Consider the following 15,096-nt stretch of genomic DNA (forward strand, 5'->3'; position numbering starts at 1 on the left):
CTCTGGGACCTCGCTCCCGGCCTGGCTGGCAGCTCCCGGACCCATCCTGCTCCGAAAACACGTGCGGGCGCACAAGTCGGACCTGTTGTTCGAGAGGGTCCATCTTCTCCACGCTAACCCCCAATGTGCCTACGTGACGTACCCCGACGGCCGACAAGATACGGTCTCCCTACGAGATCTGGCGCCCGCCGGAGCCCCACACACACCCCAGCCACCAGTCCCACCCTCCCCTCCACCAGGGCACCTTACAGGAGGATTGGTCCTTCCGCCGGCCCTCCCCACCCACCGACGCACCCCACAGGCGCTCCCTTCCCAGGTCAACCGTACTCCCCACCAGCACCGTCTAGGGGTGTCGAAGCTGCCAGAGATCGAGGCCACGCTCCCGGAGTCACAGATGCCCGAGCCTCCACAGGAGTCACCACCGAAGCTCCGACGATCACAGAGGACAACCAGGGCCCCCGATCAACTGATTGCTTCATTTTAAATTGTAAATTTAAATCATAAATAGTTAATGGAATTGTAAATAGTTACAAAACGCTGCACGGAGGTATTACGGTATCTCCGTAACTAATTCTACCACGTTGCCATGTTTGTAGTATCAGGCCAAGCCCCCCCGCCGGACTCTTTTTTAACAGGGGGTGAATGTGGTAGTCTGTGTAGAGGTATTACGGTACCTGGTAATGCTGAACACCATTGGTAGATATTGTATGCTCCTATTGGTCAAGCTGTATGATCGCTCCGCCCTGCTAGGTGGGGTATAAGAGCCCGTGCCGCCCCAGCAGCCTTTATTCTGTACCTGAGCTGCTGGGGGAAACATCTAACTTATTAAAGCCTTCAGTTGGACTACAACCTCGCTTTAGTGGTCATTGATTGTGCATCAGTGACCTTAGGTAATGACGATTAAAAGGTTATTGGATTGTGATCATCATTTGAGAGAAGTATAATTCTATCAATGCCCAACATTGATATAACCATTGTTATAGGATGTATTTCCTACATCTCCACTCCACAGGCACCCCTTGAATAAAAGTTAGCATTAAAAGAACTATTCACTTTTTTCATGTATCCTTGTGTGACTTTCTTTTACATTTTGGGGCGGCTTTAAAAGAATGTGCACATTTCAGTACATGCTACTGGATTCGTAATCCAGAGGTCACCACAGCAATGTGAGAATTTGATTTCAGGTTGAAGAAAATCTGGAAATACAAAGAAGTAATGACAAAGCACTAAACATAAAAGGGCACCACGTACTGCAACAGAAGCTTTTTCCATTTCCCGCACCAGTCATCCTGTTCTCCCCCCACCACCCCCCCCCCCCTCCATTTTACAGTACATTTTCATCCTCCTACAGATACCTTGAACTGCAGATGAAGGGGGATTTCCTTTGCTGTTTGATTTCCTGTTTCTGTTTGTCCAACAAGAACTTTGAAGCAGATTTAGAATCGTGCATTGGTTTCAGTACAGAGCACTTTGCCAATATTTGGGCACATTTCCAAATGGAAGCAGGAAAAGGATAAAGACAAGGATAAAGTGTGAGTTTAAGAATTCTGTAGTGTTGGCCCTTCAGATGCTGTTGCTCGTTTTACAATTTCCACGAGTATCTCAAACCAGAGCATTTTGTCTTGGAATCGCAATACACAAAATATTAACAGTGCTGTTTATATTAGGTGCTGTTTAGGAGCTTTGTCACCTTGAAAGTGTCTTATATTTAAGGAAAAGCATCTTGACTGAATCAAGATTATAAAAAAATTGACAGCCACTGAGGAAATTGTACCTCAAATTATAGTGTTGGATTTTGAGCTGGGGCAGAGTACCTGCCCCCTGGTGTGAAAGTCAGGGAAAAAGCCCTCTCGTGCTTGCCTAGCAGCCAATTTATAGATGCTGGGCCATAAATTGGTTTGACTCATCAGGGAGGAAGACCTGCCTATAAGAGCTACCAACCAGCCAATTAAATGGCTGGCAGGTCTCAGATCCCAGCCGTGCCACCAGGACTGGCGGCCACTGCCGGGGATGTAAAATTCAGTAGTCTGTGGTTTCATTCACTCCAGCTGATGTTTCCAAATCATCAAACATTCCTAGCCTCTTTGTTTCTCTCTTTGCCATGAGTTAATATCTGCTGGTTGGGTATTAGCGTAACATTTTCTTTCTTTTTGTCTTCTTTTTCCATCCACTTTGTGCCTGCATCCTCTTTTACTGTTTTCAATGGTAATACTCTTTTATCAAATAGATCAGTTTCTGATTTATTAAATTCTACTATCCCTGAGATAAATAGGTTTTCTACTAAAATTCTGGTGAATTTATTAATTAGTTGGATGCAATTTCTCTTCATATCTCGTTTGTAAGATGATTTATTCTGAGAGACTTGCATTAGGTATCCCCGTAATCTCTCCCACAAAAGAACCAAAGAATGAATATTAACAATATGTTTTTTAAAGGATTTTGTTCACTAACCGAAACAATGGATGCAATCTATTGATCACGCTGCATCTGAAAACAGCGCACGTGGCTGGTAAATGCCAGGAGACACCGCTCCCGGGATCTACCCGGCTTGACACACCTCGCAAGATCTAACGTGATCTTGTGAGACGTCGTGATGCAAAGCCCACCCGTTGTGGGCCAGATCACTTTTTGGCAAATCTGCAAATTAGAGTGAGACAACTAGTCTCACACTAATATGCAGTTCCTTGAGGTAACTAAGATGTTGAGATCTATCCCCTTCACTTTGGAGACCTCGGGCATGTGCCATTCAGTACTGGTCCCCACAAACGGGGACCAGATGGAATGGAACCTGTGTGGTCTCCCAGGGGATCGGATGCCCCCAAGCAGTTACCCTCTGGGTAGTGTGGTACCCTGACACAGCTGGTGCCAGCCTGGCAGAGCCACTTGGGTGCCAGCCTGGCACTGCCAATGTGCCCAGGTGGCACTGCCAGTGGACATGGGCACGGCTAGGGTGCCAGGCTGGCTGAGCCAAGCTGGCATTTTCTGCGCAGTGGCGATCGGGCCGGGGTTCCCTGAGCATGTGAGATGGGTTTGTGGGGTGGGGGCGAGGACCCCCTTATAGGTGTGTTGAGGCTTTGGGGGGGCGGTTCGGGGTCGAACCTGGGGGTCGAGAGAACACGACGGCCTCAGAAGGGAACGCGAGGCCGAGTCCGCACTTCGTCACGTTTCCTGCACTGAGGAGCCCCACTCACCGAAACTCCTCAGTGCAGGAAATGGGACTAAGTGCGGACTCGGCCGCGCGTTCCCTTCTGAGGCCGTCGTGTTCTCGGCGCTTGGAAATACGTGGCCAAACACGCTCACAATGTTACATAGTTCCCATTTAGTTCGATCGCACCCAATATAGAAGTTAACGTAAAGTCAGATTTACCATCCCCACTACACTTATTTTTGAGCGTGCTGCCATATTGTAAGCATTATTAATGAGAGACATCCCTGGTGTTCAGCATTGGTGGATGAGGGGGAAAGGGTTTAAATCCAGTGAAACCAGTCATTCATGAAGCATCATTTATACAGAATGTGATATCAAAGTGAAAAGGCACTATTCTTTTACATAGCATCAATAAATAGAAAGTACCTTGTAGCTCTCCCTGGCCCTAGGAAAGGAAAGGAACATCTCTGTCTTCAGACTTGCTGCTACAGACATGGGTAAAAGTTTTTTAGGGTCCAAGTTACTCCTAAATTTAGGCGGGTGTTCCACTTACCTGCAACACCTGGCAAGTTTAAACAGAAATGGTTAGGATCTGAGCAGGTATAACCTGTTCATTTTAAACTGGCCAGCCAGCTGCTTTCTGCCAGGTGAGTAGTTAAAATCAACTCCTTTTTCTGTTTTAGTAGTTTGACTGTTAAGCAAAATTTACACAAGTCAAGAATATATTTTTTATGCAATGATATTTTCACCATGTTAAATTTAAGCTACAAAACACAATGCAACATATCAAAAGCATTCTTAAAGCTTTGTTTACAACATTGTTGGTGCATGACACATAATAATGTTTCCACATTATCCCAAGTTATTCACATGTTTTCAAATGAGATAAAAAGAATAATGGGCAACGTAGATGCCCTGCAAAAGTAAATTTACAAAATTTTAACAAGTAGAACAAAATTATTTTCCCGTTATCAACCCATCATTGAAACCTTATAGCTTTTTAAAGAAAAAGCTAACTTGAGCCTATCGTAGAAAGTGCAAAATTAAACAGTCTTTACAAAAAAAACTATGTACATCACACATCAGTTAAATACATCCATTCAATTTTTGGGGTTAATATTTCTTTCACTAAAATGCATATTACATACCTAACATTTTGTATGCTCAGAACACCACTACACATTCTCTTCTGTTTGCTGCAAATATTCACTGTTTGCAAGTGGTCATCAAGCAAGAATACTATATTCCTGTGTTGATGTCACACAGTACAAGCTTCCCAATATTGACCAAAATGTATCTGGATTATTACAGGCAAAGCAAGTGTTAGGGAATGGCTTCAAATTTTTTTCCCCTCTTAAAAAAAAAGTGTAATCACAAGCATAGTTCCAGCACTCCTTTGTCAAATTATTGTTCTAAAATTTACAGTAGACATCAACAACTACATTTCCGGTCCTTAGGCAGCACATCACAGCTATTTAAATGATTTTTTTTTTTTTACATCCTTAAAAACTATAAAAATAGGAAACTAAAAACATGTCAGAAACTCCTACTGTCTAAATATTTACTAAACCACTTCAAGGATGTTGTAAAGAATGCAAATTCTGTAACTTCTTTTCTTCAAAGTACATTTGTGCAATATTCCAGGAGCTAAAAGAGTTTCATCTATCCATGATGTTACCATTTCCAGCCAAAGCATTATACTGTTTCAGTGTGGACCAGTATGCACCAAAATTAAGCAGGGTAGAAATAACTCATGAGAAATCCAATCTGCGTTGCCTGTTTGCCACACATCTTGTGGCATGAATGAAAAAAAATCAGTCCACTTCAGAAAATGGTGTAAAAGCTACTTGTGTGACAGGCTGTGTTACAATGTGCCATATAGTGAGCCTGCTCACTCCCGTTCAAATTTTCAAAGCGTTTTGGTGGTGGTTGTGCATCAGCCTAAACTCTGCTATAAGATGGGCATTTTACCGGCAATTACATAGGCCAAAAATAATCATAAAAGATTTTACACAATGTTAAAATATATTTACCTGCATTCATATTTTATGAGAGATGCGCAGAATGATGATCAATATGATGTAACATTTTAAAGTTATGAAATTATACAGTTTGCATAGGTTTCTGCAATGACTCAATATCCATACCGCAATCAATAAAGCCGAATTAACCAATTAATTGAAAATTTGGAAAATGTATGGCTGCTATTATGAAATGCTTGTAGTATTTTGGAACATTTGTAATTGATGAAATTTTGTACATGTGTATTATGGTTAAAATGGAATGGCTGCTGTCATAATGTAGCAGATTCACAATCTTGGGACTCCGGAGACATTTCCAAACAAATTTCTGTGCCTAAACTTTCTGTTGCAGCTGTGACATGTTCTTGTTGCATATTGGTATCAGTAAGAGGGGAAGATACAATAGGATGAGTTGGCATTTTTGCCAGGCTTACAGTTTTATCTATGATCACATTTGTAACTGTAATATTAGCTTCAGGTGAGTTAGCCTCCCTGATTGTACAAGTTCCTTTTTCATCACAGGTTGCAACCAACTGTGTGTCATCCTGTACAGGCAATGCCATGTGCTTGAAGTTCAGAAGATTTTGTTCAGCTCCATGTGCCACATGAACTGAAGTCATGGACCTGACTATTTTGCACGGACTATTTAAACACTGCCTGACAGGCGAGGCCTGCGTGATAGCAATCAGATGCTCAGGACTCTGGAAATTTACATTCCTTATGGGGTCCTGTTTGTGAACAGTTGGTGAATATTTGGAAGGACTTTGCTGAGCAGAAGGCATTGCATGGTTTTCAGGGCTGTAAATGTCCCAGGTCTGTTGAATCAACGTTGAGTCCTGTTCAGAAGATCTTGGTTTATCTGACAATTCTAATACCAATAATGGTTTAGGTGCTTCTGCTGGTTCTGCACACACATGCTCCTTCAGAACAAGTGCATCATTTTCATCATATTGAATCTCAAATAATTGAGATTCTGAAATAATCTGATCATACATATACTCAGTATCTGATAAATTGTCATACTGAGAAACATTTGAAACACGTCTTTCACTTTGGAACTCATCCACACCTTTTATTTCTGAGCTGTTCAAATCAATTGAAGTTTCTTGCATCAAATCAGTGAAGGATGAGTTCTCCTTTTCTGGGTTTGTGAGTTTCACTGAGGGCATAGAGAGTGGCTGATGAACAGGGGAATATGCTTGCAATTGTTGTGGGACATTGGGGCCAGAATATATATGCAATGTTTCTTCTGGGTTTGGGGGCAGAAGATGCATTTCCTCAGCGAACACCATTGCAGGTGGAGGCTCTGGGAAAGGTAATGGTACATTTTCACGTTTTTCCATATCCATCTGTCTATCACTTCTCCGTGGAGAGGGTTTATCACTGTTATATTCTTCATCCAGCGACTGTTCATCCATTGTCTCTGAAGCAAGTGCCTGGTATTTCTGTGGCGACTTTGTCGCCATATTTTTAAGAACTGAAACTTGATTAATTTCTGAATCGCAATCAGATTGTTCCTGCGGGGAATGAGTTTCAGCTATTTCAGTTCTTTCTCTATACTCAATGTTTCTCTTGTCTTGCCAATTAATCATGCTCTCTTCTGGAGGGTTGGTGCTTTCTCTTTCTGGAACCAAAAAGTTAACTTCTTTTAAATTTGGGATTGTATTATTTTCTGCAATACAATTCTCACTGATTTGATCAGGTACAATGTCGTTCTTCTCAAGAGGCTGCTTTGAATCTTTTTCTGGGCTAGGAAGTACAATCATTTCTGAAAGCACTGCTTCATCTTCTTTTGGTAACTGGGTTTGGTCTTTTTTAGGGGACCTAGAGTTTTCATTGAGGAGAGCTTGAGCTTCACAAACTTCCACTAAATGAGCGTGGTTCTCCTCTGGACATGGATTCTCATTCTTTTCTGGAGAAGAAGCCTCTCTCTTTTCCACAGGCTCAGGGACAGAAGGCTGGATATGGCATTGTTCTGGTGTTTTTCGGTCTACCTTATTATCAGGTTCAAAGTCATTTGGAAGAGAATTAACCTTTTCATTCTTGCCATTGATTATGATGTTATTCTTCTCTGGTATTAAAGTGACAGAAATTTCCTGGCCTAATGGTTTGTTGGGAAATTCATCAGGTTTTGCTAAAATGGATCAAAAAGAAAAAAAAATGCCATTTAATCTGAAGGTTGCAATATAAATAATAAAAGCAGCAGTTATTGTATCTGTACATTCCACATACCATCTAAAATTATGTTCCTGCAGAAGATAAAACATCAGTTCTATAGTATATAGGTTTAGGTAATTTAATTACTTGTTGTATTTGATTTGGATTTTTTTACACGTATTTGTGCCTATTATAAGACTCAGAAGAAAAAACAATAAACAACACAGCTGCTATAAGCAGAATGAGAAATAAGAGAAAAGGGGAAATAAGTTAGCCTAACCCCACAACAAATACTCCTCCTGGTGGTCAATGAGTCCCATGAGCAGTTTCCATGGTGAGATTTGCACATGGAGGAACAATAGTGAAGGCGGCAACTTTACAGATGAAAAACATCTAGACAATTCATAATATTACAGTTTGCTGCATTGTCAGGCACAGTCACTGCAAAACAAAGGAGATGGGGGTTTTCCTCAGGGCACTTAATGTAATCTCAGTCATTACTAAGGATAAGGAGATAGATGGTGAGGAGCTCAAAGCAATGGAGGCTGCCATCCCAGGTGGATAAGCAGAATTGTGAGGCAACTTGGGCCCATCCATCGCCTGTCAGCTGGTTTCCGAGTGACACTATCAGTGGTTTGGCCACAGGATGTTTAAGTACAACTTCCAGACAGACAACTGCACTTCGAGTAGGATAACCTAAGAAAGGGGAGTGGCGAACTATTCATCTCAACAGCAGTTAGTATTCTATTCTGGCTAATGTGTTCAAATATTGACTTAAATATAAACATTTCAAAAGAGAAAATACTACAGGTAGAGAAATCAAAATCATAATTTGTCAATTATGAACGAATCTTGAAATAGGGCATATATTTTTTACTGTTTTTTCAATAGATGTTAAACTATGTGGGTATTTTGTCAGCTGCAACGTGGTTTCATATTACTCAATTTAAAAAAAAACTGCATAGATACATAAAATCTACTGACATGTCTTTAACATGCTGGTGAATAAAACATAAATGCAATTATAGAGTTCATACTTAATCTTTTAATAATCACACTTAAAATAAATTTTTTAGTTACCAATGAAAGACACCCTTCTTTTATAAAATGTACTGTATTAAGATTCTGCACAGTGAAAGCTATGCAACAAGACCAAAAAATGACGTGGCAAACTGAAATGGATCCAAGTTGGATCTTGCTTAACTTTAAGTATGCGACAGGATGATGTCACCAGCCAGATGATCAAAGGTATATTCTGAGTTTATCTCAGGCAGCAGGAATCAGGCAGCACATGCACCAGAAGCTTACTATAAACTAATTTATTTTATTATTTGATAGGCTATATTGCACAAAATGCAAAAGGAAAACAGACAAGCAAACATAAATACATTTTCATAGAAGCAAACAAATTTGGTGCAAGTACAGCAATAGTGCCCACCATACTTCAATGTAGAGATGTGACTGTGAACTGAACACAGGCAGACACTATGAAACTGAAAAAAAGAACAAGGTGAATGATAAGAATAAAAATGAAAAAATGTAACACCGAAGAAGACCTACAAAAATAAAAGTCAGCACAGTAGGTTATTCCAAGCGAAATGAATATAAAAACTACAATTTAAGTAAAAGAGAACCATGACCTGTTGATAAATTGGCATGTATGGAGAACATCCAATTAGGAGTGGATTTTAAAGTGAAGAAATGATGAAGTAAAGCATTTCAACAAAATGTCAATGATTACAAATTCTGAATAACTGAGCAGAGCTCTTTAAACATACATCAATATTGCAAGTAGAATTAATTTGTACTCTGCACAAACCATGCCAGAGACCACCCTGTCGGATTTCCCTCCTTCTCTGTGTAACGAGGTAAGCTCAAATGAGATATAATTTCTGACAAAACTGATTGATCAGATTTCAGTATAACACTCTGAATGATTAAGCCCTGAATGTGCAGCAGATTTATTCAAATATCTTTTGAGAACTTCTATCTCGAGAGAGTACTGAGATCAGAAGCGAAAAGATTGGGTAATCAATTATATAAATCAAGAATGGGCTGAGTGACTCATTAGTTCTGAAAATTTATGAGATTAAATACTAAATAGGATCAAAATTCAAAGTACAATTTAGCAAATAAAGTAGAATTAGTAAGAACTGACACTGGTGAGGCAGTTCAAATTAAAACATGGCCATATGCCTACAAGTTTTCCACTAACAACCGGGTACAACTGACAGAACTATTACCTGAAAAATCCATTTCCAGGCTTTTCTTGCCTTTGGCCCTTGGGATTATCATAGCTAATTATTTATGCAACTTTCTATCCAGCTATAATATAATTTTCCCCATTGCCATTGAAGGGGAATACAAACTACAGTGTGAACTAACTACTGCTGGCATATTAATCATGTAAAACCTCTATCTTCTGTTGTTCTGCAGTGACTGCCTGACTGACCATGCAGCAGATTGTAATTTTATGAATTTATCAATATGCAGCCGAGCGATTCCTGGTCCCGCTGGCATCTGATTCATTGGGGTCGGGACTGGAGTTAATAGCCTGACACGCTGGAGCAGCTTTTAAGCCCTCCACTCACCGTAGACTTTCAATGCAGCCAAGAAGATGGCGGAACAAAGACCTGCTCCAAGGTTCCAGGATTCGGAGATCGACAGAATGCTGGATGCTATTGAGGAGAGCAGGGACACCCTCTTCCCCAGGGTGGGGTGGAGACTCAAGCCCTCCATTCTCAATAGTGCCTGGTCTGATATAGCAGAGGCTGACAGTGCTGGCAGCCTCACCAGGAGGACCGTCACGCAATGCCGAAAGAAGATGAATGACCCCTTTAAGCAGCTTGGGCGAGTCACTACCTCTGTGTCTGGCATCACTCACGTTCCTCATTACTCACATCAACTCCCAATCCCCTACTGACCAACAACACCCCACAGTGCCGCAACCCACAACACCCCCACACATGTATTGTCCTCTTTGGCCAGGAGCCTTGCACACACATGCCACCATCTACAGACTCACACCTAAAACCCACCTTCCAGAAGCATCTCACTATGTCCTCTCTGTGTCCCCAAGGATAAGGTGGCCTATAATCGCCGGGAAAACCATAAGACGGGAGGGAGCATCCCAGATATTCAGGTCCACACCCCCTCAGAGGAAAGGGCCCTGCATTTCGCGGGGGAGGCCAAAGAGAGGGCAGTGGTTGCGATGGAGTTCAGCATGTGCCAAACAAGTGAGAGCCCAATACAATGCAGACGTCCCTATAGCCCGTGAGTCACCCCTCACCCACAGACCAATCCTTCTGAAGGTCTCACCCCATGTCTTTTGTCTTGCAGGATTACCATCAGACGAGGCTAGGCCGTCCGAGGTCGCAGCCCCCCCATCCAGACCCTCAGTACACCCCGTAACGGTACCCGGATGTCTCGCCACTGCTTTCACTTGCACCATCCACCATCGCAAAGACTATCACCTCGGTCGGTAATGTTGGTGATCAGGTTCCTGGCTCACCTCTGATGAGCACCATACATATGTGCAGCACATCAGGTGGAGACAGGGACTCCCGAGGGAGCGGATGGTTGGAGGGCTACCCGATCCAAGGAAACACAAGACACGTGTTACACTTCTGGAAAAGATGATCCCATCACTGGTGCAGATACAGAAGCACAGCTAGAATATAGAACATAGAACATAGAACAATACAGCGCAGTACAGGCCCTTCGGCCCACGATGTTGCACCGAAACAAAAGCCATCTAACCTACACTATGCCATTATCATCCATATGTTTATCCAATAAACTTTTAAATGCCCTCAATGTTGGCGAGTTCACTACTGTAGCAGGTAGGGCATTCCACGGCCTCACTACTCTTTGCGTAAAGAACCTACCTCTGACCTCTGTCCTATATCTATTACCCCTCAGTTTAAAGTTATGTCCCCTCGTGCCAGCCATATCCATCCGCGGGAGAAGGCTCTCACTGTCCACCCTATCCAACCCCCTGATCATTTTGTATGCCTCTATTAAGTCTCCTCTTAGCCTTCTTCTCTCCAACGAAAACAACCTCAAGTCCGTCAGCCTTTCCTCATAAGATTTTCCCTCCATACCAGGCAACATCCTGGTAAATCTCCTCTGCACCCGCTCCAAAGCCTCCACGTCCTTCCTATAATGCGGTGACCAGAACTGTACGCAATACTCCAAATGCGGCCGGACCAGAGTTCTGTACAGCTGCAACATGACCTCTCGACTCCGGAACTCAATCCCTCTACCAATAAAGGCCAACACTCCATAGGCCTTCTTCACAACCCTATCAACCTGGGTGGCAACTTTCAGGGATCTATGTACATGGACACCTAGATCCCTCTGCTCAGCCACACTTTCAAGAACTTTACCATTAGCCAAATATTCCGCATTCCTGTTATTCCTTCCAAAGTGAATCACCTCACACTTCTCTACATTAAACTCCATTTGCCACCTCTCAGCCCAGCTCTGCAGCTTATCTATATCCCTCTGTAACCTGCTACATCCTTCCACACTATCGACAACACCACCGACTTTAGTATCGTCTGCAAATTTACTCACCCACCCTTCTGCGCCTTCCTCTAGGTCATTGATAAAAATGACAAACAGCAACGGCCCCAGAACAGATCCTTGTGGTACTCCACTTGTGACTGTACTCCATTCTGAACATTTCCCATCAACCACCACCCTCTGTCTTCTTTCAGCTAGCCAATTTCTGATCCACATCTCTAAATCACCCTCAATCCCCAGCCTCCGTATTTTTTGCAATAGCCTACCGTGGGGAACCTTATCAAACGCTTTGCTGAAATCCATATACACCACATCAACTGCTCTACCCTCGTCTACCTGTTCAGTCACCTTCTCAAAGAACTCAATAAGGTTTGTGAGGCATGACCTACCCTTCACAAAGCCATGCTGACTATCCCTGATCATATCATTCCTATCTAGATAATTATAAATCTTGTCCCTTATAATCCCCTCCAAGACTTTACCCACTACAGACGTGAGGCTCACCGGTCTATAGTTGCCGGGGTTGTCTCTGCTCCCCTTTTTGAACAAAATATACATGAGGGGGTGTCAGCAACTTTCCAGTGCCTGAACGTACAGCTGGAGGAATCCATCCGGCTTCAGGTGCAGGAGATGTTGCCAACAATGCGTGGCACCCAGGCCAACCCTGAAAGACTGCCAAGGGCATTACAGAGCAGAAAGCGAGGCAAGCAGCAGGCCATCTCCACTTCTGGTGCTGTCTGGGGTAACACCTAGAAGAAGCGGTCGGTAGCCCTGGGAAGAGTAGGAAAATAGATGACATTTAAATTGGCACAGGTGGAGTAGATAGTAAGGGGGAAAGACACACTTATTGTAACTACTCATCTTGAGACACTTTTGCACCACCAGCTCGATCTGCCTCTTTGTCTCACGGGTGTGAAGGATGGGTGGGGCAAGGGGAGTCAGAGCACCCATGACACATGCATGTTCCACATGGTTACACCTTCACTGAGAGGTGGTAGGGGCATCACTGTGAGCCTGCTTTGTATTACAGCATCCCCAGTGAGCGAGCCCTAACCATTCACCATCTCCTGTAACCCCCTTAACATTTTTGGGCCCGTGAGAAGGAATTGCCATCACACATGCAGGCATTATCCGGGCGGACAGTCATATGTTATCTTAAAGACAGGAGTCAGACTTTGTCAGACAATGAAGAGTGGCACAGCTCATCTCACAGCGAGTTTCATCATCCTCGTCCCATGGACATGTTCCGCTGATACTGACAACCGTAGTAATGGTAAGGAGTGGAAGTCTAGGGGGAAGGTGGGGTGAAGGATTAAGGGAGAGAGAAGAGATGGATGGACTAAGGGGGAGAGAAGGGTTGTAAAGACTGGGGGAGACGGATGGGGTGGAAGGATTAAGGGAGAGGGGAGGGTGAGAGGCTCATGGAAAGGTGGAAGCTATGTGGGGTGGGGGGTGGTTGAAGTGGGTGTGGGGTGTGGAAAGAGGTGGCAAACAGGGGTGGAACTACCAGTGGCTAGGACTCCTAGATGGTAAATTGGTGCGTGGTGGTCCTGGATCACATATTGGGCAGCCTGCCCTGCCAGCTCAGACTCTACGCCCAGATCCTCCTGGACAACCTCCTCATTCTCCTCGTCAGATGAAGTCTGCCAGTCTTCCTCATTCTTCAGAATGTTTCTCCGCTGCTATGCGATGTTATGAGGACACAGCAGTGTCGTAGTCACCACTGTTTGTATAATACGTGTATTAGAGGTAATACGGTAAGGCTCCTGTACTACAGGTACGGGGGTAGATCCCTGCCTGCTGGTTCCGCCCAGTAGGCGGAGTATAAATGTGTGTGCACACCAAGCTGCAACCATTTGTAGTAGCAGCTGCAGGAGGCAACACATCTCTGCTTAATAAAGCCTCGATTACTCTCTACTCTCGCCTCGTCGTAATTAATAGTGCATCAATTTATTAAGCAGAGATATTACAGCAATGGAACTACCCATCAAGCCTGATCACCTACAGCTGCACCTGCAAGCAGCTAACGCCGCTTCGACCTTCGACCACTGGCTCGCTTGTTTCGAGAGCTACCTCCGATCTGCGACGGACCAACCCCCGGAAGAACAGAAACTCCAAGACCTCTACTCACAGGTGAGCTCCGATATTTTCCCCCTTATCCTACTTACACGGAAACAATGGTGCTCCTGAAAGGACATTATATCCGCCCAATCAACAAACTGTACGCCAGGCACCTCCTGTCCACAAGACAGCAACTCCCTGGTGAGTCTTTTGACGATTTCTGGCGTGCCCTGCACATCCCGGCGAGGAACTACAATTGCCAGGCAGTTTCGGCAGTCGAACATACTGAACTTTTAATCCGGGACACTTTTGTTATGGGCATGGGGTCAGCGTACGTCCGCCAGCGCCTATTAGAAGGGAGTACGCTCGACCTTGCGGCAACCAGGCAACTCGCAAACTCACTGACTGTTGCCTCGCGTAACGTACAGTCGTACGCCCCCGACCGCACGGCGTCCTCATGGACATCGTGGACCCCACCAGCGGCCACTCCCAGCCAACCCCAAGCCTGAGCCGCGCGGCAGCCAGCCAACCCCAGGGGGCCCAAATGCTACTTGTGGCCAGACAAAGCACCCCCGGCAGCGCTGCCCGACGCGGAGCGCAATCTGCAAGGCCTGCGGGAAGAAGGGACATTTTGCTGCGGTGTGCCAGGCCCGGTCGGTCGCCGCTGTATCAAGGCCCATTGTTCCCACACCCCCCACATGCGACCCGTGGGCACCGCCATCTTCCTCCCAGCAGAACACGTGCGGCTCATGGGCGTCGCCATCTTCCTCCCATCAGACCACGTGCGGCCAGTGGGCGCCGCCATCTTTACCATTTTGGACGGCGCTTCAGGTCCCCTGTTCGTCGAACACCTCATCTGGCCGCTCATCGCCTGCCACCGCCGCCGACCAGCCCGGGGCCTACCAACACCAGCCGTAGCTTGCCTCCAATCACACTCAACCAGTCCCGGCCGCACAACCTCGCAACCGCGACGACGAGACATCCTGCCTTCTGGACTCCGGGAGCATTGAAAGCTTCAGCCACCCCGCTACAGTAAGGCGCTGCTCCCTCGCGGTACACCCCGTTACCCAAAGAATCTCCCTGGCCTCCGGAACCCAGTCCGTGGAAATCCAGGGGTACTGTATCACCACCCTCACCGTCCAGGGTGTAGAGTTCAGCAACTTCCGGCTCTACGTCCTCCCC

General features: G+C 44.7%; 1 protein-coding gene across 3 annotated transcripts in view; it reads right to left on the reverse strand.

The window, feature by feature from the left end:
• Positions 1-3,871: 3,871 nt before the first annotated feature.
• The window catches only part of LOC140384641 (uncharacterized), a 508,791-nt gene continuing 497,566 nt past the window's right edge, over positions 3,872-15,096 (reverse strand). For all 3 annotated transcript variants that reach the window (XM_072466529.1, XM_072466530.1, XM_072466528.1), the window contains one exon: positions 3,872-7,303. In XM_072466529.1, coding sequence (XP_072322630.1) covers positions 5,442-7,303 — 1,862 coding nt within the window. In that variant the 3' untranslated portion in view covers positions 3,872-5,441. The remainder of the gene's footprint in view (positions 7,304-15,096) is intronic.

This window comes from Scyliorhinus torazame, chromosome 10, assembly GCF_047496885.1.
Source record: "Scyliorhinus torazame isolate Kashiwa2021f chromosome 10, sScyTor2.1, whole genome shotgun sequence".
NCBI classification, from domain to species: Eukaryota; Metazoa; Chordata; class Chondrichthyes; order Carcharhiniformes; family Scyliorhinidae; genus Scyliorhinus; species Scyliorhinus torazame.